The sequence below is a fragment of the Zonotrichia albicollis genome, chromosome 3 (assembly GCF_047830755.1).
Source record: "Zonotrichia albicollis isolate bZonAlb1 chromosome 3, bZonAlb1.hap1, whole genome shotgun sequence".
Lineage (NCBI taxonomy): Eukaryota > Metazoa > Chordata > Aves > Passeriformes > Passerellidae > Zonotrichia > Zonotrichia albicollis.
The window spans coordinates 95103453-95128453 of NC_133821.1; the positions used below are offsets into that span (position 1 = coordinate 95103453).

At 36.0% G+C, this 25001-nt stretch overlaps 1 protein-coding gene across 4 annotated transcripts in view; it reads left to right on the forward strand.

The window, feature by feature from the left end:
* SH3YL1 (SH3 and SYLF domain containing 1) overlaps window positions 1–25001 on the forward strand; it is a 45675-nt gene that overhangs the window by 18423 nt on the left and 2251 nt on the right. For 3 of the 4 annotated variants that reach the window (XM_074538157.1, XM_026794794.2, XM_005489150.3), the window contains exons 6-9: window positions 1917–2045; window positions 2760–2922; window positions 3571–3643; window positions 4353–4409. In XM_074538157.1, coding sequence (XP_074394258.1) covers window positions 1917–2045; window positions 2760–2922; window positions 3571–3643; window positions 4353–4409 — 422 coding nt within the window. The remainder of the gene's footprint in view (window positions 1–1916; window positions 2046–2759; window positions 2923–3570; window positions 3644–4352; window positions 4410–25001) is intronic. The other variant, XM_074538158.1, reaches the window with a different exon arrangement.

Consider the following 25001-nt stretch of genomic DNA (forward strand, 5'->3'; position numbering starts at 1 on the left):
CTCTTTAATTTTGTGGATGACTCCAAACCAGGGTTTGCAGCCAAGACACTTCAGGGAGCCACCGTTCAGAGCAATGGGCTTAGAGAGTATAAAGATCCAACATGAAACCCCATGAAATTAAACAAGGACAAGTGCAAAGTTCTGCACCCCTATCAGGCTGAGCAGCTTCCCTGCAGAGGAGGTCCTGGGATCCTGGTGGGCAGTGGGGCTAAGCCAGCAGTTGATTCCTGACAGAAAAGGCAGTGAACAGTGTAGGGGCTTGCATCAACAGGACTGTAAGCAGTAGATATGGGAAATAATTGTTCCCCTTTACTTGACGTTTTGTACACTGTGCCTAAAATATTGTGTTGAGTTTTAGCCCTGCAGAAAGTTGTTTATAAACCTGAGTGTGTGCAGTGAACCACCACCTAAATGGCCAGGTAAATGCAGCATGTGAATGTTGAGACTGGGGGAGCTCAGTTTATTGAACCTGGATGAGAGAAGACCTTCTGAGGCTGTGTTCCCAACAGGGCATCACCAAGAAGACAGACTCCAGTTCTTTACAGGGGTGCATGGCAAGGCAATGAGAGGTAGTAGTCATATATTAAAACAAGGAAGGTTCTGACTGGATATGAGAAAAAGAAATTTGACATTAATAAAATTAAGTGCTGATACAGGTTGCTCAGAGTGTCCGTGGAATTATATCCTTAGAATTCTTTAAAGACTGGCTGGACAAAGTCCAGAGCAACCTTCTTTCAATTTGCTGTTGTATCCATTTAGAGATGACTGTCTTTAAACCTAAAATATTATGTGATCCTGTGAAGGACAAATACTGTAATCTTCCAAATCTGTCGAGGCTCAGTAAGGCCTTACTTGAAGTGTTTGTGCTGACCATAAAGTCTAGGAGGATTTGGAAATATTGAATAGAGTTTCAGTCAGCAGTCCAAACATAATCAGATAATTTTAAAATGTGATTAAGGTGTGGCTTAATAGTTTTCAGAGAAAGCTGTTAAGATCCAGTTATTAAAATTATTACAGAGATGCCTCTGCTCAAATAAGATGCAAGTGAGACCATATGCTGAAGTCAATAGTATGGATTTTATTTAACAGTAAATGTGAGTGGGGGGAGAGAGAGGAAAAATAGAAAAAGAGGAAGAGGGGAAAGAAAAAGTGACAGAAAGACAGATTGAGTAGAAAATGTCACCTCTCTGTGGATCCCAGCAGTGTCTTGTTGATCTCTTCTTCTGGTCTTCTCAGTGATGAGGGCTCCATGAAGCTTAGAGTTCAGTGGATGCCTGTTCAATGGATATGTTCAGGCTGGTTGGGAGCACACAGGTACCTCCCCTGGTTGGGAAGTTTGACTGTGTCTCTTGCCACAGGCTCTGATCTGTTGCATCCCTTTGCATCACATTCAGTCCTTTGGTGTAAAGCCTCTGGAATCAGTCTGAGGGTGCTTTTGGGATCTTTGATGGTTTGTGAACCCTTCTGAGACATGGCAGCTGCCTCTCTTGTCAGTGCATTGAGTCTGTTATGCCCATCAGACCTTCCCCAGGGAAGGGGTTGGGAGTTGTGTAAGGGAGAACAATTACCACGATAAATGGTGCCATCCCACCTTGCAGGATTTGCCTCATCAGGCTGGCTTGCAGCCTCTGTCTTGTGTGAATCTCACTGCACACCCAAACTCACCTCTCCTCAAAGGATGTAAACCTGGCCTCAGCAAATCACCCTGGAGCCTCCTTGATTGTTTTGAGCCATAAACCATGAACAGTCCAGTGTCTCAGAGACCTAATGGGGAGCATTCATATGAGGCAATGTTTTGCTCTGCTTCTGTCTGAAAATAGGGTAACAATAAAACGAAGGATTAAAAGAAAAAGACAATTGCTGTTCATGCTACAAAACTGTATTGAAGAATATCAACCAAAACCTTTTCTTTCCAGAAACTTAGAAGGGGATGTTGCCCTGAGAAGCTCTGCTGCTGTCTATACCTACTGCAAATCTCGAGGGCTGTTCGCAGGCGTATCTCTGGAAGGAACCTGTTTAATTGAAAGGAAAGAAACGAACCGCAAGTAAGCTCTCTTAATATCTAAGGTTCAGTGAAAGCAGAGTGATGGAATTAACTAGGACACATTCACTTTGGAAAAAGTGATTTTTGTGAAAACATGCTATGTTAGTTTAGAATTTCTTGAGGGACAAGGGTTTAGACATCTTGCAATTGATATTGAGATGATGCTAAATGTTTAGGGATCATTTATCTGTGGCAAGTTGACCTTAGTTAGCTAGCCACCACATGCCAGCCCAGTTGCTTTGTCATTCCCCCTCCTCAACAGAATGAGAAGAGATAAAGCATGATGATGAACTCATAAGCTGAGATAAAGGCAGTGAGATCACTTTCCAATTGCTATTTCAGTCAAAAAAACTCCAACCTCATCAAGGGGAAATTAGTTTCTTTTATTTTCAGTAAATAAGAGAATGGGATAATGAGAAATTAGAACAAATCTAGAAAGCAACACCTTTCCCCTCACACTTTCCATCTTACTGGGCTCCACTTCAATCAGTTTCTCTACCTCCTCCTCCCAAGTGTTTCAGGAAAATGGGGGCTGTGGTCAGTTTTCAAAATTTACAGCTTTGAAATAGTTCTGTCATTTCTCAGCATGTGATCAATAGGAAAATTCCAGGGCTAGGGATGGACAGTAGGGAGCATTTGCACAAAATGAATTTATCTAGAAGTTGAAATGTAATAATAATCAAATACCTGCAATCTTTATTTTTTTTTGTGTCAGGTTTTATGGGCAGGACATTCGTGCTAGTGCCATCCTACTTGGTGACGTGCCTTTCCCTGCTCAGGCAGATGATCTTTATGAAACTCTAGCATCCTTTACTGAAGTGTATGAAAATGAAGAGCAAAAAAATAATCCAGGAAAATCTGTAAGGGAACAAAGAAGGGTTTGTGTGCTTCTTTTTCACATAGGCTTTCCCTGTTCCTAAGCTGTTCCTAGTCAGTGTCAATGCTGATCTTCATGTGTAATTTTTAACTTCTCTGTTGGATGACTGAAGGCGTAGCACATGTCAGTTACTGCATGTGGAACATTTGTTCAAGTATTTCCCTGCTAGGCTCTTGAGGACAAGAATGTTGTTGGGTTTGCTTTGCATCTTCCAGAATAGCAAAGTGTATCCTTGTTTTGTAATTGTGCATTATCAAATCTGAGGTGATGATTAGGAATGTTTGATCAAGTATTTTTAGTCAAGTTAATTGCAAATTGGATGCTCTTAGTTTTTCTACTTTTTCTGTCTTCCATTCAAACAATCACCTTTATAATGTAATACTGAGACTGTAGAAGATATTTTCTTACAGATGTTGATGTTACTGATAGACAGGCATTTACTTTCAGCTTTGTTAAACCCATGGTGATTTTCTTCAGTGTCATGTGTGTATCACTAGTGTTTAGTATGCTTTTTGAGTTCTTACAAGTTCAGTGGAGAAAGAGTAATTTTCTTTTTTTTTTCAGTGTAACTAGATGTACTTCTAGGCTCTGAAATCACAATCTCTGTCCAGATATGATGCTATGTTTTTAAAAAAATTGTGTACTTTAGGTAAATGAACGACCTGCTAGACCATCAACCAGACCAGAGCCACCTAAACCCACTGTTAGACCTACACCACCAGGTGAAAATTTTTGATAATGGCTAATTAATCATCTTCATAAAATTAGAGCATTACAGTTAATTAACACTATGCAGTTATTATAGCAGCTGCCTCTATAAAAATGTTTTTTAAATACTCTTCCTTGGACAAACACTGAAAGCATGTGGATGTAGTGCCATGACTGATAAAGACTAAAGGATTTGGTTTTTTGTTTTATATTAACAAATCTTTTCTCTCTGACAGATCTGCTATAGAAACAGTATTTTTATAGTTGCAGAATCATCTAGTGATTCAAAGGAAATATTCATAGATACAGGATACATAGGAGTCTCACAGTACAATGAAACTTCTTAGTAAAAATAACAGTCCTAGAAACTGGTGGTCCAAGTTCTAGAAACTTCTTTTTTCTGGAAACTATAGTTTCTCTTTAGGTTGTCATTATCTTTTTTAATCATTAGAGTAGAGAAGAAGAGGCAGAATTTTCCTCTTTAACAGTTTGTCTTAACAAAGTGCTTTCATTCAAAGTGAAGCTTTACTGTGCACCTTCTCTTGTTAATGTAATTCTCCGGTTAAGGATGGGAGGCAAAGTCTGTATTTCTTTCTTCTGCACTGGTTCCTAGTTAACTGCAATCATTTAATAACTATTGAACTCTATCAGAAGAGCAGTATACAAAATATAACAATATATATTAGCATGCCACATAGGTCACTACTTTATTTTCTCTTACAGCTAAAAAGAACACAAACAAACTTTACCCTGAACTTCCCAATGATTATGCATCTGGGGGTAAGTACTAAGCTTACACTTATTTTATTAATACAGTGTAGAATCTGAGAAGTCCTAAAAGTACTCTGAAGGATATGCAAAAATATCTGGCCACCGATATTTTTCTTTCTTGTCCATATATTAAAAAGAGATTCAGGTCTTGTATGATCTCCTGAAAATATTTCATAAACATTAATCTTATTCCCTGGCTTTACATTCTATCAATGATGTTCTTTTTCTGAGCAGCCCAAATTCTTTCAGTTTATTCTATAAGCTTGAAAAATGCACTTGGAGTAGTAAAATTGTTTTATGTTACCACCTAATTGAAATGAAAAAGGAAGCTGATACAACAAGCTTCTGTCCAAGTCCTTATGCAACTATAATTGCTGTTTTAATTTTAAAAGTGCTTCCACAGATGATACCTGATTATGCTGGCATAAACACCAATTTACATGGCTTCTTCAGGCTTTTGTACTGAAATAACTCTCTGTTACCCTAAAGATATTACTATTGATGCTCTTATGTTTAAAGCACTTTCAGCTCTTAACAGGAGAATCTCACTGTGCAGTATTTGCATTCCATATTATATATATATATATATAATATGAATATGTACTTATATTTTCATGTATTGCATCCTCACTTGAAAATAAAATTAAGCAAAATACCTCCTTTTTACTTCTGCAAGTAGAGCTAAAATTGAGTTTGATAATAGATCACAATGAAAAGTCTATTTCAGGCAAAGTGTAATTAGAGCTTTTCACTAAAAATTAAGATAAATTATGTGCCTTTGCCTTTACATTCTTTTTCATATCTTCTCTTCATACAAGTTCTTGATATGTGTGTCTGTTGAAGGGGCCAACATAGCAGTATCTTAAGCTGAGCTGTCAATGTGACTTCCGCAGATTAGAGACTTCCTGAAAATCAAGATTTGTTATTGTGTTATAGGGCTTCTACAAGGAAAAGAAGGATGACTCTAGTAGTCTGTACACAATAGCTGTTATCCAAGAGAGAAGAACTGGTGTTCTGGACATTAAAACTAAGCTTTCCCAGTCTTACCAAAGCCCTGGCCAACTGAGAACAGGTTTCTAAAGGTTGTGCCCATTTGCTATATTGAAGGGAGTATTCTTCTATTCAGGTGCAAGCAACAAGGTAAAAATATTCCAGGGCCATCTGTTGAATGGCTTTCAAGATTCTTTGAAGTCAAGATATAGACTCAGTCTGCTACTGGGGATTTCTAGCAGTTTCTGGAAATATACAAGTTTTTCTTTAGGAATACTGGGGGTGGGGGCAGTAGGATCTTGTTTAAATGATGTAATAGTGTGTTTGGCTTTCTGTTGCAGATTACATTTCCATAGGTAACAGTTCAAATGCTTTCTGAATCCATAGAAATGGTTCTAAAAGCTAAAGCATTTTTCCTTCTCACAGAGGGCAATTAAGGTTGAAGTCAAGAATCACAGTCCCTTTCACAAAGAGTGTATTAATGCTGGGGGATGAAATAGAAAGAGCCATAAGACCATATCTCCTGTCAATGATCTGTTTCTGCCTATTTATAGTCCAAATTATTTCAACAGAGCTGCCTAGCAGCTATAGCACATGCATGTCAATCTTTATTGCAGGAGTAGTTGCTGTAGCAGATGTTCTTCTACAGTGATCTGTAAAAGACATATTGAAATTTTTTTGTGTCATTCTAGTTTTAAAAATAAATATAGATAGGCAATAGAAGAGTGAATTAATCTTATTTTTAGGAAGCTATGTGTTAGGTATAATGGCTGGGGTGGAGGTAGATTTTGATGTTCAGCAACAAGCTTAACTGGGTTGCAAGTAATAAGGACTTGCCTTTGGTTGGGGAAGGGGCAACTTGGCATTGTGTTACCAGCATTTGGTTTTGCAGCAGTTATACAAGTAGTAGAAAGGTTGAAACATTAACTCTTCTCATTAGGTGAAAGAAGAGCTAGACTTGTGGATGAAACATTTTTAATTATTTTCTGTGTACTTGAATTATAGAGATAAGTAATGTAATATAACCTTTTTCAAATGCAAGAAAATGATAAATGAAAAACATTATTTTCCTAACTGATAACATGATACTTGAACTCAGTTGCAAGAAGATTGTTTTCATGTAATTGAATAATGCTTAAGGTAATGCATTTCGTTTTGTAAAATGAGCTTCAGTAGTGTTTTAAATGTTTCCAGAAACTTGGGAATACCACACATTTTATTTAGATGCAGTTAAAAATTGCACAGGCCTTTTACAATTCTGGGAAATAAAACACCAAAACAACCACAACAAAAAACCACAACAAACTAGCAGCTGCTACAGTTATTGGGATTCAGTGAACTACGAATTTTCTACACTGGTAGACATTTTTCTGAAGACTCACTAAATAAAGAAATTTGATTTGCTTATGAGCATGAAAGTTCATGCCTTCTCCTTTACTAGAATTAGGCATTTGCATTTCATTTTTCTACTTGTCCCCTCTTTATTTTAAAGTCTACTAAAAGGGCTTACTGGCCCTTACAAGATTTATTACTACAACATAGCTTTCTTTTTCTGGGTGGATGATTCTTTGGACTTCTTTACCACATCTGTAATACAAACAACCCATAATTCTTTACTGACTACTTGGACATTGTAGACTGAGGAGTTTATTTCATTAGAACCATTTTTTAGATACATTAGGTTCATAGTTTGTCACACTGGAATATCTAATCCTAGATATTAAATTTTCATTAGTGTTTTGATTTGTAGTTTTTTCTCCTTGGGATTCTGCCATAGAGCAGCAAGTAACCAAAAATATAGCTAAATGATTACTTCCTGCCTACCCTCCTAACAGTGTGCTGAATAGTATACAATTCTGAAAATGTTACAGTGATGTGGTTTCCCAGCTGAACTGTAGCAGCAGGAGCAGTGATCTGCTAGTTAAAGTCGGGCCTGGGTTGAGATGAATGTTGTTGAGAGCTGAATCAATAACAGGCAGTTTGTTCAAATCACAAGTCAGATATTTTTTGCTTTTTCTTCAGCTCAGTTTATCAGAAAAGGACTGTGTCACATGTTTGGTAAAGAGTAACTTGAAATTGCCAAGGTGCTGAAACAATCACTTGAGACAGGAGTGGGGATGAAAATGGAAGAAATTTCTTCCTTCCAAGCAGTGTGCTTTCACTATTCGTAACAATTATCAAATCTCACTATGGGTTTAAATTCTTACAATACTATAAGACAAAATACTCATACTGAACACAAAAGCAGTTCTTTTGATAACAATATAAGTATTTTTTGAAAATTTGGAGAAAGTAATGATGCTGTGTGCATTTTTTAAGGGTCCATGTGATGTGCTCAGGAAACCCATAGGAACTTGTGGATGTGAAGCCTGAATATTTCAGGATTTTTTTTTAGATTGCTTTCAGAAACACTGTCTTTCTTACTTTCCAGAGTTACTAAAGTAAATATTTCAAAATTTTATCTTGAGAAAAATATTTGCCTTCTTCTTTGGATTTTTGAATGCAGTAAATTATCTGCAGCCATTGAACTTTTTAACTATTGTGCATAAAATCAACACACTCCAACCAGATTACCGTAAAACTAAAAAAGACCCCCAAAATATGAATTTTGACTCGTTTTTTTCAGCAGAAACCTTTCACTTTGAAAATAAAATAAAATATTAACAGATTTTTATTGTCCCAATAGGCATATATTTATATTCTTGCATGTGAAAGAAGTGCTATGTGAAACCTACTGATGAGGATATGGAGGCAGATGAGAAAATTGTCACTGTTTTTAAGTAGCTAAAAAAAAACCCTTCTTCCTTCAATGATGATTTGAGTGATTTGTCAACCTCATTATTAAAAATTCATGTCTTCCTACATGAATTTGTCTGCAGCTTTTAGACAAAATTTGTTGTGGCTTTCTTTGCTATATTAAAGAGCCCTTACTATGCAGAGGAGCTTTTATTTTTGTTCCCTTCTTGTTCTCTTTGAGACACTTGTGCTGTAATCAAATCACTTTTTGGTCTTCCTTCATCTTTCTTTTGATTGCCAGATTGATGAGCTCTTTGTCAAAAGTCATTTTCTCTTTCCTCTCAAATTTTAAGTAATAATACAAATACCAAATTCTGAGCTGTGAGCTCACTGGCATCAATAAGATTTGGGCTCCTAAAAGCTCTAATGAATTTGCACTAAACTCCAGTCCTTAAATTTTCTATTATTTATTTATTTATACCTTCTTGAGTGTTCCTTATCTATGTTTAAAACAATTGAGGCAATATCAACCCTTTTTGATTAGGTGGTACCATGAGGTGGCAAATTCAGTTTGTGGTAACTGAATGCATCAGAGCTGCTGCTTTTCATGGTTACAGTTCTCCAGGAATCAGGCCTGGCCCACTTCTCTGTAATTTCAGAGATGATCTCAGTGCTTCTTTTGGTAATCTATGAACACCAGATGGTTCAGTAGATCTGTGAAAATCTGCTTCCCAAGAGAATTCCAAGGCAGATTTTCATGCCTCCTGAAGTGTATTTTGTCAAGGAAAATTGAGGGATCTGTATGTGAATTTGCCTTTGTTAGTACATTATGGATTTTTTGTGGCCAGTTACAAATGTTTTAACTAAGCCAAGAGAATGATATGGACTAAGAATTCATAAACCTCTTCTGAGGTAAAAAGCTTTAATTTTTTTTCATTTTTTGCTTGTGATTTCACCTCCTGTTTCACTTATTTTACCTTCATTCCTGTTCTGCAGTTCAGTTTACATCTAACTTGTTATCTTGTTATTTTGAAAGGTATTACTCTCTAGGATAATATTGATCAAACTTGGGCAAGAAAATATAAGTTGGAACATGGACACCATGCTAGCAGTCTCTGCATTAATTAGTACCTCTACTTATGTGTGGTGCTGAGCTTTTTTAACACAGTATAATGAAAAAATGGAATTTTTACATAGAACTGCTGAAAGAGAGCATCACTCATGTTCTTGCAACTTTAAAATAGGCTTGCTTTGGTAAATATGTATTGAAGCAATCACTTTATTTTTTATATATGTATTTCTCAACTTAGGTTGAGAAAAACCAGTACTATTTTGGAACAACTCAGATTTAACTGGAAATCTAACATGCAACTATTTGTATTCACTGTGCAGTTCCATGTTTAGATATGCCCACTGACAAAAAAAATCTGACAGCTGTGCTACAAGAGAAATGTAAGTGTGCCCAAATCTCCTCTTGATGAGTGACTTTTGACTTGGGCATTTTTATTTCAATTAAGATTAAGCACAACAGCAGGAAAGTAAAAATATTTCACGAGTTTTCATAGAAACAAAATCAGCTATCTGTGTGGTGTCAGACTAACTTTTTCTCAGTGTAATACCCGAATTTTTGCTTTTGCTTTGTTGTTAGAAAGCAAAGTCAAGCCTGCCTTTCTAGGATGTTGTCCATATTTCATTATGTGCTTGTTTCTGTCTGTTTTGGATCATGATTCAAAATGGTTTCATCGTTCTGAAGTTTCCTTTGCCAACTTGAACTGTAGTAAAATTTAATCAAAAACTTTTAACATTTAATTAAGATTATAAAATGGGGTTTTTTTGTATCTGATATCTGCATAGACCTGGAATGGAGAAGGAGTCCAGAACCTCTTGTTTTTAAGGATGGAGCAAAACTCTGTGGTTCACAGTGATGGGAAAAATGCATTTTGCTTTTGAACTGGAAATTAAATCATCCATGAAAACACAATAAAATCAGATGTGTACATACTCTTTAGGTGTTGCGGATATGTGCTGCGTATCTGAAACTGAAAAAAATCTCACTTTTTATTCTTCAGTTTATGAATTACTCTTTTTCCAAGAAAGGAAGAGATTTGCTGAGGGATCAAGTAGAACTATAGTAAGGAAGAACCCTCATTAAGCTGTGCAGTAATCTGTTCCTTCAATAGTATAATTTGATGAGAAACTCTTAGCAGATTATAAACTACAAAATCAATAAGCTCAGTGTGACAAATAGCTATTTGTTTTAGAAAAATTTTACAAAGTGAGGCATATAATGTTTCTGCCATAATCCTTCATAACATTGTCTACTAATTTGGTAAACTAAAGTATGAGTGCTTTTGTTTTGTTTTAAGAGTTTTAGCTGAGCTTGGTCTATTTTTGTGTTTTTCATGGCAAGACTTGTGGCATGTTTATATTTAGTTACTAAAAAAATAAAACATCCATCTGGTGGTCCCCCACAGTATTAATTTTCTTGCTATTATGAGCTCTTTCTTAATACTAACGAAACCCAGGAAATCCCAGGAAATTATTTTTGAGACTATTTTTATCCCTGATTCACTTTTACTAGGATTGTACTATTACTATCATGACTGTGATAAGTCAGATAATCAAGCTGCTTATGGCTTATATTGTGGCAAGCTGATAGGAAAATATGCAGCATGCAGGCCTTCACTGGTCATACTGAAACAAATAACTTGATGTATATAATCTGCTAACTCAAAATACAACAAGGCACAGAGAGATTGAGGTCAGACATGCTAGAATGAAATTGGGGTCTTTCTCATGTATGTGTGCATGCATGGGCAGAGTACTGTTGTTTATGCTAAGTATGAACCAGCTACTCTGGCATGGGTAACAATATTTTTTCATAGGATTTTTTAATTGTTTGGAATAAAAATTGTGAAATAAGAGCTAAAGCACAGAAAAAATGCCGTGCAATCTATGCATATTTTTTTAAGTGTAAAGCGCCACTAAGGCGATAATTCTGATTCACAAAATTAAAATATGAAATTGTTCACAGGAGCATTTAAATGTTAAATAGTATGGATTGAAGTATTTTCTGAAGGCATTGTAACACATACAGATGAATGCTTTAGCATCTGGAATACACACTTTAAGTGTTGTTTCAAAGCTGTGTACTTCTTTAGATAGTATTTTCTTCTGTGTTGTTCATGCAGTAAGACTAAAGCAAGCTTAAATTGCTTTCCTGTCTATTATCCAGAAAAACCTTTGGGAGTATGGGAGCTTCTGCTTAATTTATAGTTCTTGAAACCAACCAGAAGTTTTGACTAGCTCAAGGAAGTGATAGATATTCAGGATTTCTCTCCAATGTGGGGTGAAATGCCACTGTGTTTTACTGACTTGCGACAAAGGCTAACACTATTATAAGAAATGCAGGTCTTTGGGCTGATGCTTTACAGATCCATCCTTATACAAGGGACAAGAACATCTACTTTATACTAAATGCTAAGGAAAGACTTTCTTTTCTATGGTAAATTATTATTTTTCACCATGATGGAACACCCACTTCAAATGTATTTTCCCATGAGCAGTAAAATCAGGGTTCCCCAGAATGTGATATATTCTCAGTCATGGAGGGACCTGGAGTCCTGCATCTACTCTGGCTGTGCTGGTTTGGTGTTTCATCATGCAGGTCAGCCATCTGGATATTTCTGATTGAACCAAGAAGGTCATTCACCTTTTGTAGAAACACTGCCAGTCCCTGAATAAAAAATAGGAGGCCAAGGAAAAAAAAGAAAAAGAAATAAACCAGACACGAATGTAAGCTGAACTAGTACAACAAATAACTGCTCTAGAAATGATGTAATAATGCTTTTCATGTCTACAAAACGACAAGGTTTCAAGAAACTTCTTACCTTTTCATGGAGAGGTCTGGCAAGGCTTCCATTGAAACTTCTCTGGTTATATTTAATTTGGTTTGTCTTTCTCATGAATGATTTTTTTGCCATATTAGGTGACCTTCAAATATTAGTTGTTTTTTCATGAAGAAGCTTATCTAGAAGTGACCTCTACTCTTGTGGAAAGGAAGTGTTAGTTTTTTCATACACAGTGAGACTTGCACCCCTCTTCCCCCGTTTCTCTCAGTGTTGCATCTTCGTGTTTTTAGCAGCTCCTTTGCTATGTAGCAAGGAAGGTGTCAAAAGAGGATTAAAAATAGGAAAATAGGAAACTCCTCTGTAAGGAAAAATATAATGGGAAAGCCTACTCTGGTCTACAATTTCAAGTATTGGTCTCTGCCAAAAGATTTAGACTGCGTCTTCTTTACTCCTGACATTTCTGCCTTTTGTCAGCAACTACAGGATGAGACAGAATCTGAGTTGAGACAGCAGAGTAAGTTTGGAGATACTGTTGAGGGAAAAATCTGCCTTCACATATATTGAACATTGGACAAATTTGAGCCAGTGGTTGAATCCCATCTGCAAGCCTGAATTCCCTCATGCTTGCACCAAGGGATGTGATTACTGTTAGTTCTTTTTAAAGAGCATCTATACAGCCAATATTTTACTTGATTTAAAAACATATGTATGAAGAATACTGTTAATACCACACTTAAATTTGATCTGAAAATTATGGTACTGTTTGCTTTCTCATTTCAAGAACTTTATCATAATTGACTAGGCTGATGTATTGAGTATTCTGCAAAGTTTGGTTGTGCTTCACTGGAAGTGTAATACCAGCACTCCATGGCTGATATTGGCTGATCTAATGACTGTCTGAAGATGCTTCATCGATGTGATGGTGAATGTTGCAGGTTGCAGAGTTTGCACTGATCAGATTAGGCTCTAGTTTATGGTTCTGTGTCATTTCTAGCTCTTGCTGAAGCTGTTCTGTAATGAATGGGACAATATACCTTTTGCCTACCAGTTTAAACTATGGTCAAATCATTACAGGATTGTGCCATGGGATACTGTCAGTGGAAGTACAATTGCTTGAGTCACCATTTGGCACAGGAAAGGAACATTGATTGAATACCTTTTGAAATTATAAGTTGATGAAGCCTGTGGTGTAAGTAGAATTAATAATAGCTGTACTGCTGCTGAAGGAACATAAAAAACAATGAGAATTAGTAATTGTGGAAAGAAGAAATCCTAGCATCAATTTCAACAGCCCCTATGTCCCTTAGTGCAACTAAAGTTAACAAGAGTTTTCTATACATTGCAGGTGTTCATATAAAATATAAATGTTATCATGAAGGTGCTAGACTTTGTATTAAAACAAGAGATACTCACTTGTTCCCTTTACAGAGTGCAGTTTCTGAATCTTTCACAATGACTTGAGACTCCTTGTTTTCATCTATATTTTTTCTTATCAAGATTATTATTTTTTTCTTATGCTTGCTAGTTCCATAGCAAAATTTCTTTCCTGTCTGATTCCCGTGCAATGTAGTAGTAACATCTTTAATTTGTTTTATTCTGCAAAGCTCATTTTCATTTTGCCTTGAAAACAGGCTTTCTATTCTTGGCCCACTTTGTTTTCAACCAGTTTTAAACACTGATGATATGGATTGTGAACAGACCTTCAAATGAGGCCTTGTGCAGCATTATTATTTAGTATATTTACATATAACATAGTTTTTGTCTCATATAATTTTGTCATTTTAACCATTTTTCTAGCCAGTGCAGAGAAGAATCTCTCCATGCAAAGCAAAAAAAAAAAAAAAAAAAAAAAAAAAAAAAAAAAAAAAAAAGCAAAAATAAATTTACTACTCTTTGGTTTTTTTCTAGAGGCTGTAGATTTTTTCCCAGACCTTTGTAAAAGCTAAGACTTCTATCAAGTGAACCAGGTTATGTGCCAATAATACCCTTGCCAGAAATTTTGAAGCTGACCAAAATGCAGACAGTGTATTGAGATTGAGATGCTAACTCGGTATGTGTAGAGGAAACATGGAGAAGCTTGTCAACATGGGAGTCCCAGATCATTCCTAAGTCATCAGGAATAAAATTTGACCTGAATAAAACAGCTCAGTTCTGGTGACTGTACTTTGCTTTTCAGAATATGAAGGCTGTGCTTAGGATTGCATCTCAGCTTTTGCAGTATGATTTCAGCACAGGCATTATTTGCATTAATGTCATGTTGAGCATGATAAAGCCCTTGAAATTGATATGGTTTATTTGACCTTTTCACTTTGAATGAAAATCTAATTGTTTTTTGAAATGTCAGAAAAATACAAAAAGTAATCAGCAAAAGTACTGCTATGGAATTGACTCTTGCAAGCAGGAGGTAGGGGTTTTTTATATCCTAAATATCAAATACATCCACAGATGCTTAACAAAAAAGGCACTTCTTTAATGCAAAAGCTGAGTGTGCTGAAACAAAGATAGAAAGCATTCCATCAGCAGATGAAGATGATGAGCCAGCATGTTCCCCAGTAGGCCAGAAACTCAAAACCAGCGAAATACATTTCATACTGAATGAGCTAAATTTGCACAGTGACTTAAACTTTAAATATAGTCAGGTCTGTTTCAATCACCAGTTTCGTTTGCTAGACATGACACTGTTCAGTGACAACTCAAGTTGGCAATATGGAATCTGCTTTGAAATGATCAATTTCTAGCTTATATAGAAGAGGTCAAAAATACCTAAGTCTTCTCCTGGGTTTTTTGAGTCTCTTACAACAGTGTGTGTATAATATCTTCATTCTGTGCATAAAGATTTGCAGCTGATGATGAACTTTTTATCTGTTGAGGCTTTGCTGCAAAATTGTTTAACTGGGCACAAATAGGCATTTGTGGGGCATTTAAAGAGTGGTTTTACCCCAGTGACAGTGAAGCTCACTTAATGCAAAAAAACACCCTCGTTTTCTTAATCATGAAGAACTGATTATTTGCAGGCTTCAATATTGAATTTAAATACTTGAGTGTCTTACAAGCTTTTATTCGGAAAGTAGAGAGAGAGACAGGTGATTTTGTTTACTTGCCCAAAACAAGCCAGAATTATTGGCAAAGAAACAACTAAGCAAGATATTATTTGTTCTGAGAGTGATTTGCTGAATATCATGTCTCCTGACTTTTGATCAGATGAGCCTTATTGGAGATTATTTGGATCAATGGTGGCATATGACATACTTCAAGTATCTGTACAGAATATATCTGATTATAGCAGATTAGTACCTGTAGATGTAAAATGTCAAATCTACTGTGCATATTTAGGCCTTCCCAAACATCTGTTCAGTGAGATCTGAGGTTGTTGTTTTGTATATGCAGAGGGTTTTTTGAGGTGAGTCTGCATTCAAAAAACAAAATTAAAAAGGCCATTAAGGAAATTAGTAGTTTAATGTGAATAGGACATTTGAGATTTCATTTTTAAGGCTTGGTTGAACAAACACTTAATTTGTTATTTGTCCGGAAACAACAAAAATTAAATTTGTAAGTAAGTATACATCTGTTCTGCTCCAGAAGCTGAAATAAACCCCTTTTTTTCTTAAGCTAAAAGCTGAGAGGTGAGAGCTAAGAATATGGAAAATGAGCACATAGGGTAGAGAAAGGAGCTCATCTGTGTACTGGTGTGATTCAAGAACTGAAATTATTTTCTTGACTTTTAGTATTTAGGATACAGTTAGGCTACTGTTTTTCTTTCTAAATGGGAGTTGCTTGAAGACTTTTTCTAAGTAGCCATTAGAATGCATAATATTTTGTTGCCATATAGGAGTTGAAAAGTTAATTTCTACAGGGTCACAGTGTATAATACATGACAATATGGTTCTTCTTTAGTCCATTTTTCCCAGTCCTCTCTGATGTTTTGTCATGTTACAATAGAAGAAAGCCATAAAATCTTTTAATTTACTGACCTCTTATTCTCTGTGTAGTAATTCATATGGCACTTTCTTTCATCTTTTCTCTGACTTTCCTTACTTCATTTCCTTCATAAGTTTTTAAACAGATCATTTGCCACTTTCCCAAGGTGCTGCTCTTTAAGGCCTATTTAGGCCTTCAGACATAGTGAACGGTAAAGCTTCAAAATGAACATTGCCCAATAAGGCCCAATAAGTGAATTTCAACATTGTAATGTGTCTTATTTCTGTTTATCATGACATTGTAACTTAGCTAATGCAGTAATTTGACTTAGTTTTGTTCATCCTATCTGTGAACGTGAATTCAACATCACCTTTGTGGCTCTGAGCTGCAACTTTGAGCCAAAGCTGACATTACCTAAATTTGTTGGAAACCACTTACACATGTAAAGCCTTGCAATTTAGACATCATCAGAACATGGACTGTTATTTACATTAAACTTCTTCAACCATAAAATATTAAAAAGTATACATACTCAGTGAACTATACTTAATGATGTCTTAGTCTCCAAGATGCCAATTTTCAAAAAGTTATATGGAATGAGATACTGCCTTTGTCATGTAGTCATCATTGTATGTGGTCATAAAGGGACATTTTGAGGTAGTGTTGTTTAAATATTTCATGACTTTGGAATTTTTCTTTCTTTGTTTACATTCCAGGAAGTAAATGACCCAGTCCTTTTTCATAAAAGCATTCCGTAATATATGCAGGAGGTTTTTAAATTTGAGAAGATATTCAAAGTGGTAGTCACACCCATTGCAAACTATGTATTTTTTATTTAAATAACAGAATACTATTTTTAGTTGCAGTTTTCATCATTTTTATTGCTTTCTAAAGTCATGAGTGGAAAAATTAGTTGTAAAAGAGATTAATTTTTTAAATGTTCATGTAGTAATGAATGTACAATTCTGTACTTTTTAACCTTTATTTCTTTACATATGAGAGTATCATTTTCAGAGTTATTCTGTGAAAAGTTGACTGTTATAACAGTAATGAAATTGTTTCCATTGCTTTGTTTATAAGGAGAGAAGTTCAGTTGCATGCATGTGTTCTTTAGATACTGACACAACTTTGCTTTCCGATTATCAACAGATGTAGATTGGTTTTAGAATATCCACAAAGTATCTTCCATTTTTCTATGTTATAACTCATAGTGCGACTTATCAGATTTATGATGATCAAGACTACTATAATTCACAAATTTTGAATTTAAAACTAGTATTCTTTCCTGTTTTAAAATTTTCAAAAGCAATTACAAAATGTCATAGTGAGATAAGGTGTGCTATCCTTAGCATTAAAGGACTGAAAAGCTTTCAGCAGACAGATATGTTAGAATAATTAGTGGTTTCCTTTAAAACCCTGCACTAAGCCTTACATCTTTCTGCCCCACCTCCTTCTCACTTCCCTTCCAATGTTTCTTTGACTGTCCCTGATGCAATTCACCTAAGACATCAAATCTCTTTTTTAGCTGCTCTTCTAAATAATAGTTCAGAAATAGACTTCAAATATAAAGAAAACCAAGGGGGTAAGTTTAGATAGAGTAAAAGGTAGATATTCCCCAGTATAACTGATCATATACAGCCAAGATGTTGGATTTGTCTCATTCTTGAAAAAGGTACTGTGTCACTGAGGCTTTGATATTTTCAGGTTCATAACCTCTTTGGCAAATAGAGCGGTGCAGAATTAATTTTGTATCAGACAATGCAATGTCCAGTTTCTTTCTCTGTATCACTGGTCTGGTACATAATTAATGCTTTGACTTCAACCTGATTAATGCTGAACTTAAGTATTTTCTAAATTAATATCGACAGGCCAGTTTTAGGCTTGTTTCCTTAGTCTCTTTGAAACAAGCTGCACCATTTACTTCATGTGCTAGTATTTCTTATGGCCAGGGAACAGATAAAGGCACTAATCACAAAGACATCTTTATCTTCCCTCTTAAATTTACATCCCTCTAGTCTTGTGTTTGGTAGCTGCTTTTTTTTGTTGTTTTTTTGGTTTTTTTCCTTTTGTAACCTTAAAGTAGATTCCATTATTGTACAAATAGACTTCTCTACTTTGAAAACCCACTAATATTAAACCAGTTTATGAAACCAATGACTTTTTGTTCAATTGATGATTGTCAAACTAGTGAGTATTACCTGTATTCAGTACTGTATTATGTTGAGTTCTAATTTGGCTCTGAGTTTAGAGTTCTGGGATTTGGAATACATCCATTAATTTTCAAAATATCTCTCTATATATATTTAAATTTCTTTAAATTATGTACACATTCCCTTAATTTCTTGATCTTTGTTATTTGTTTCTGTAACTTCATTAAGATTCTTCTCAATGGATTTGACCCTTTAGCTCTGTGTTGTCTAGTTTTATCACATATTTTACTCTTAGCTCAGCCTTCAGCTACAAGAGTGGCTCTGCTACATCACTAATACTTCTCCTGTTCTTGTACTTCACCTTTCTGTGGCTTCCAGTTCCTGCAGTGTTCTCTGCTCTCCTTTCCCTTCCATTTTTCATTTGCTGATTTCTTCATTCATGGTTATCTCCTCTTTAGATGAAACTGTTTGACAGTCTCATGTGCAGATTCATCACAAATTTTATTTAATTACAATTTTCACATTCATATGAAAATCTGTGTTCTCCAAAAAGTAAGTTCTCTGTTCCTTCTGTTCCTTCACCCTTCCATTTAAACAATTCTTTGTTTATTGGTAATGTGAAAGGTCAGTTACTACAGGCCTTTTACCCAATAATGATATTCTGTTTATTCATTTGCACAAGTAGGTAAATCTGAATAGGTGTGGAGAAGTTCAATGATTGAATGAGTGGAGTAAGGAGTCTCTGAGATGTGGTAACTATCTTATTTTTAGTGTAACAGTCTGAAGGTGTGAAAAAAATCACATTTTATGCTTTATGCTTTGACTATAAAAGCATAAATCAAGCATATAATTGTCAAGAAAGGTTTCAACCAAAGGCCAATGTTGAACAAAAAGAAAAAAAACCAAAACAGTATGCCAATACTGAATTACTTGGAGCTAGACATTAAGAAAGTTATCTTAGCAACAGGGGGATACACTGTGAAATAACCTCCCCAGATGACTAATGGGGTAAAAAGAGAAGTGGCAAAAAAAGCAGTTTATTGTCTGGCCACATACCAGACTCTGACCTAATCTCAGAAAATGTGCTTCATTCAGTTATGAGCTGCTGGTCTCACCTGTATGGAGGCCTTGCATTACCAGACCATGCTTCAGGTCCTAGCCAGTGTCTGTTGCCTTTTACCTGTTCATACTGTTTATCTTTCAGGAGGACACTGATGCAGATAAGATGGTTTTACTCAGTTCATATCTTCTCTAAACTTGAGAAGATATGAACTTGCTCTCCCCAAAGCAGAAGATTCTCATTGTTTTATCTCCCCTCTCTCTGTCCCAGGTATCTATCTGATCTAATTGCTTCTTTCTAACTCTCCAGCCCACAATATCTCTTTGCAGCATTATCATCTCATCCTTCATCTTATGAAGTCCAAGGCTGATCATACTGCTGTTATCTAATCTTTTTTTCTTGTTTTGAACTTCTTCAGTAATGTGCTTCACCTTCTTTAAAAGAGTTTCTCTTGCTCCCTGTTCAAGCCATTGGCTCTATCTATGCTGATAAATTAGTCTTTGCTAATTTATGCCCATGTTTATATGCCATTATTCCAATGATTTGGCACTGGAACCTGGACTCTGATTTGGAGACATCAAGTTCAATAACATGGAAAGGAGCCATTCACTGACATAAATGTAACTCTTACTTCCAAGTCTCTGCTGATCTGTGTACAACCACATATTAGAAATTGCATTCCATCATTCTGTATGTAACCTTTTAGATTAATATTCATCTTCTTTTTTCTTTGGTAATACTTGAGATCCTTGAATTCTATTGCTGGGTTATGTCTGTAATCACCTTTACATTTATATTTTGGGTGTCCCACTGAAAAGTCTTCCATATTCAGCCCTCTATTTTTCGACTAAGTTTTCCCAGCTAGCTGTTCTTTGTTGCTTTTAATTTACTAGATAATATTTTCTGCAAAGGATTTTTATTTCTCCTTTACTCAGATATTCTTTTGTTAACTAATTGCGAATTCAAGATAAAAATTGCCAGATAGAATATTAAACTTCATCTTGGCAACCGCTGCAGAGCTCATGTGTTCTTCAACTTGAATTTCTTTAGAAGTTCTTACTTTCACTATAGGAGCAATGAGACCTATAGATGTTCTCTGGGTACCACTTTAAGGATCTACCTTTTCTTTCTGTCTCTGCTTTTGTCTATGTTTTCATCCTATTATGATTCAATTGTTGCAACATCCTTTCCTCTGACCTTTGCAAATTCAATATTTCTTTGCTCTCATCTAGATTCAGTTCTTGCTTCAAAGGTAATTTCCTGCCCTATCATTTTGTCCATCTTTTACATTCTCCCACTGGCTCTCATGTTAAGTATGTCTTTGAGCTCAGACAGAACCTCTGACAGATCTAGCTTTCATCTCAATCTTGTTAGTATCACAGATTTAACTTAGTGGTTCACCTACCTACTTCAAAGTTGAACTTTAAGCATTTTTCTGCCTGCCTTTAGTCATCATCGTGGCCCAATGCTGCTGCATTTCTCAAGTCAGAAATTTAGATCTTTAGTTTCTCCTTCTCATTTGTCCTGCAAAGAGCCAGTGTTACCTTTTAGTTTTTACATCTAGCTCTGTCAGTTGAGGAACACAGCAAATGCTGACATACCTGTAAGATAATACTCTTGTAATTTGCTGCCTCATCTCATTTCTCATATTGCTCATCCACCAATAAATCTTTCTCTTCAGCCCTTTATTTTGCTAAACTCTGATCTAAGAGTTGCTCTGTCAGTCCTAGGCTAAAGTGATTTGTTTGTGTGCCAGTGCAAACAACACTCTGATCTGTCTTTACAACACTCTGATCCATATGTTGACAAGTAGGCCTTACCAGGAGGTCACATTCTCAGAGAAATGGGGCTCCCTACTAGGTGTGCTCCATGCTGGCACTCCCCTAGCTGGATGCAGGCTAGTCAGTGTGTGTTGAGAAGTCTGCTCTGATGGTCTGGCCTGACCATCAGATGATGCTGACAGTGTGAGTTCCATTAGTATCCAACTGGGTTTTGATTATAGCTGTTACAGTCCAAACTCCCTACAATTACAAATTTTCGCACTGCTTTTATACTTTCAGATAACTTTATTTCAAAAGTCTCTTTGAAGTTTTTCACCAAATTGCAGAATGGATGAGGTTGAAAAAGGCCTCTAGATATCATCTAGTCCAACCCCCTTGCTCAAGCAGGATTTGGTACATATCTTTTGAATACCTCCAAAGATGAAAACTCTGTCATCTCTCTAGGAAATCTGTTCAGTCACCCTTAGGGTAAAAAAGTGTTGCCTGATGTTCAGTCAGCACTTCCTGTGTTTCACTACATGCCCATTGCCTGTGTCACTGGGCGTCACTGGCAAGAGCCTGACTCCACCACCCTGTCCCTTCAGATATCTACAGACACTGATAAGCCTTTTCTTCCCTGGGCTGTCTCAGCCTTTCTGCATAGGAGAGGTGCCCCGATGGCAGCTTCCATGTGGCCCTTTGCTGGATTGTCTCCTGCATGCCCATATTTCTTTTGTACTGAGAAGCTGAGAACTGGACTGCACTGCAGGTGTGGCCATGCCAGTGCTGAGTAAAGGAGATCACCTCCCTTGATCTGTTGTCAGTACTTTGCCTAATGCATCTTATGATATAGTTTGTCTTATTTGCATAGGCTCATCTATAGCTGTTGATCTAAGCTAATGGTTGTCTTCCACTCTAACATGTTTGGCTGGGGCCTGATAATAATCTTCCTTTTTAACATCCTTCAGGCATGTAACCAATAAATGTATACACACAGTATTTACACTCACAGTGGTATCTTAGCAGGTGATGGTGTTTAGACCATTTTCTAAGGTTGACATTAAAATTTGCTGTTAAGTCTTCATTGTTAATGGCACCAACTACTGTTTTTTACTCAGATTTGCAATGGGCTCAGTAATTGACATAATTCTTTATCCTACTTTGGATTCTTTCCTAACTCTGATTATAAACTCAGTACTAAGCCTTTCCAAGAAAAAGCCCATAATGAGTAAAGAGCTAATATTTGTCTGTTCACTGTTAGTAACATCTCTCATATTAAACCTACGAGAAATACCTGATCCTCTGTACAGTGTACTAGTATACTAAACCTTTCTGATACTTGATATGTTTGTTTTCAAAAGCACAGATTTTTGCATCTGCCCAATCTGTTAGTTGTTTTCCATCATTAGGTCTGTTTGTTGGTTTTATCTTACTTCTGCACAAACTGGGTCCATGTGGTTGCTCAGTTTTCTCGGCCTCCATTTAAGCAATAAAAATTCTATTACAGCTTGGACAGCTGACCCCAGCTGGGTAAAGGGATATCCCACAGGGTCATACTCAGTATATAAACCTGGGGGAAAGCTGCCTAGGGGGCCACTGCTTGGGAACAGGCTGAGAATAATTTGGTTAGTGGTGAGCAATTGCCATTCTTTGTATTGCCTGCTTATCTTGGGTTTTATTTCTCTCTCTTCTTGTTATTTTCCTTTTCCTTACATTTTAATTTAAAAATATTGTTTTATTTAGATTATTTTAATGTTCTTATCCCAACCCATGAGTCCATGAGTTTTCTTACTTTTAGCCCTCCAGTTCTCTTTCACATCCCACTAAGGGGGCAGAGAGTGAAATTTCTGACAAATTACACTCAAATTACTGACAATTAGCAAAATTTGCAAAGTGGGTGCTTAGCAATCTCATCACTAACCTCAAGTACATGAAACTTGTTTCAGTTTTATTGCTGTGTCCATGGCCAAAAGCAGCACATCTTCTGCAAGATATTCAGCATCAGGCTGATGGCTGGGGGATATATGCATCTATGCCAGTAAAATTAAATTTGGGGCCCACAGCTGAACTGTGTTCCAGCTATTCTGTGTTCCAACTTAGAGCTGGGTTTTGAAAGTATCATAAGCTTAAGCCAAAATTATTACAAATGCCTTCTTCTCCAAAATACAGTCTTGTAAACAGCCTATGGCTTTACTAATATTTTATAAGCTCTCATTAGAATGTGAAACTAGTAGCTACTATAGCTACTAGTAAATTAAACAGTGTGAAGGCACACTGTAATGTAGCACACCCAAGAGGCCATAAATTCACTGTACTTTAAACCCCACCAAGTCTTTTATCTGTAGCAGGTGTCCTTCACAAAATCTGCAAATCATTATGGTATGTAAAGATAAATGAACTGGAAAGATATTGTGGCCATAGAAGTTTGTCATCAAACACATGCCATACCTGTGTATGCTGGAGTATTGAATATATATGCTGGCTACTGTACTAATTTGCCTTCAACCAAAATTTCTATATTTTCTGTTTTGACCACTGTGTTTGTGGAAGTGTGTATTCAAACAGCAATAACAAATAAGGATTTTCCACAATGTAGTTTGTTTTTCTTGTAGTATGCATACTCATGAATCTCAATGATCTTAGTATCATATGCTGTATGTAGCACTGTAGCACCATCTTGTGTGAGCTGCAAATGTCATTTCTGTCTATGCATTCAGGGATCTTCATGTGGAATATAACAATTTCATTTAAAACCCTTCTGTGTAAAACTGAAATCGGGAAATGAGAATACAGAATAGATCTTCTGTATAATCTATGTGGTGGATTTTGTAACAGTGCCTTCATTTAAGGTACCTTATTATTAGGATCATCCATATAAATATGAAGCATGAGATGCTGAACTCTTGAGGCAAGAAATATGCATTCTGTCTGCATTGTGCTACAAAACTGCAGAATTGAAATCTTTATGAGAAATAAAATGAAACAAAACTATAGTATGAGAAAAGGCTGCTAGGAAAAATTAAGTAGGAATGGCTATGAAAGAGCTGATAGGAATAAAGCTGAAAAATGCCTTTAAATTATTGCAGGTAGCTAATTGGGCAAGGACATAGAACTGGGTGTTCATATTCAGCTGTAGTGCTTTGAGTTTTCTCTGTGTTTGGAAAGATGCACATATATAGGGACAAAAAAATGAGAAACACACAAAAGAGTTTTGCTCATATGACAGAGCAAACAATAATTGGAGGCATGAATGCACTGCTACCCTTTGATATCTCACATATGGATGTTTTTCCACCTTTTCAAGCTCTAATTTTTGTCGGGTTTCCTTTCATTTTTCCTCCTGCTTTTACAGAGCCAATTTCAGAATACTCAGCAGTTTGTATAAGAGGAATTATAGTCTTAGTGCAGGTTCAGCCATGGAGGTGGTAACTATTGGTTACTTACCATTGCTGGGAGTCCAGCATATCATAGTGGTCTTGACAGCTCTTTTTCTTTTTGAGAATAAGATCTCACCTCACTTTTAGCACTTTCAGTCTTTTCTTTTGCTCTATAAAACATCTACTTTTTCCATATATATTTTTGCCAGTTTTAAATATATAGTATCTCCAATTCTCTTTGAGTGATTATTCATTTACATGATAAAAACACATAGATTTAAGAACTCAAAGCATGGGAAATTTTTGTCTTAATTTAGCATATAAATGCACTTAACCCATGTGTACTACCTGAATGTTGCACAGGGGTAAAACACACCCCTTCTTCCTTTTTATGAACTGAGTCATAACTGTTTTCATGACACAGTACCTAAGGAGTCCTGGGCTACAGCATTTTCTGACTATTCTTCAGTTAGTGCTAGGAGTAAAAAGTTGATGTTTACTTCATACTTTTTCTATGATTTTCTCAATCAAAATATCTAGCTTCAAACTAAACTGTGCGTGAGAGCACATCATATCATCCCAACTGCATCAAATGCTTGAATTCTTGGAGGAAAATTGTGTAATTGCTGAATATTTGGTCTGTCAGGGTTTCAGTGGTGACAGTAAAAGATATGTTTAGGAAAGCTGCAATAAGCCTTTTTGGTAGGAGTAACTGGTAGAGATATGGACCTGATAAATTTGGTTTTATTTTCACAGTAA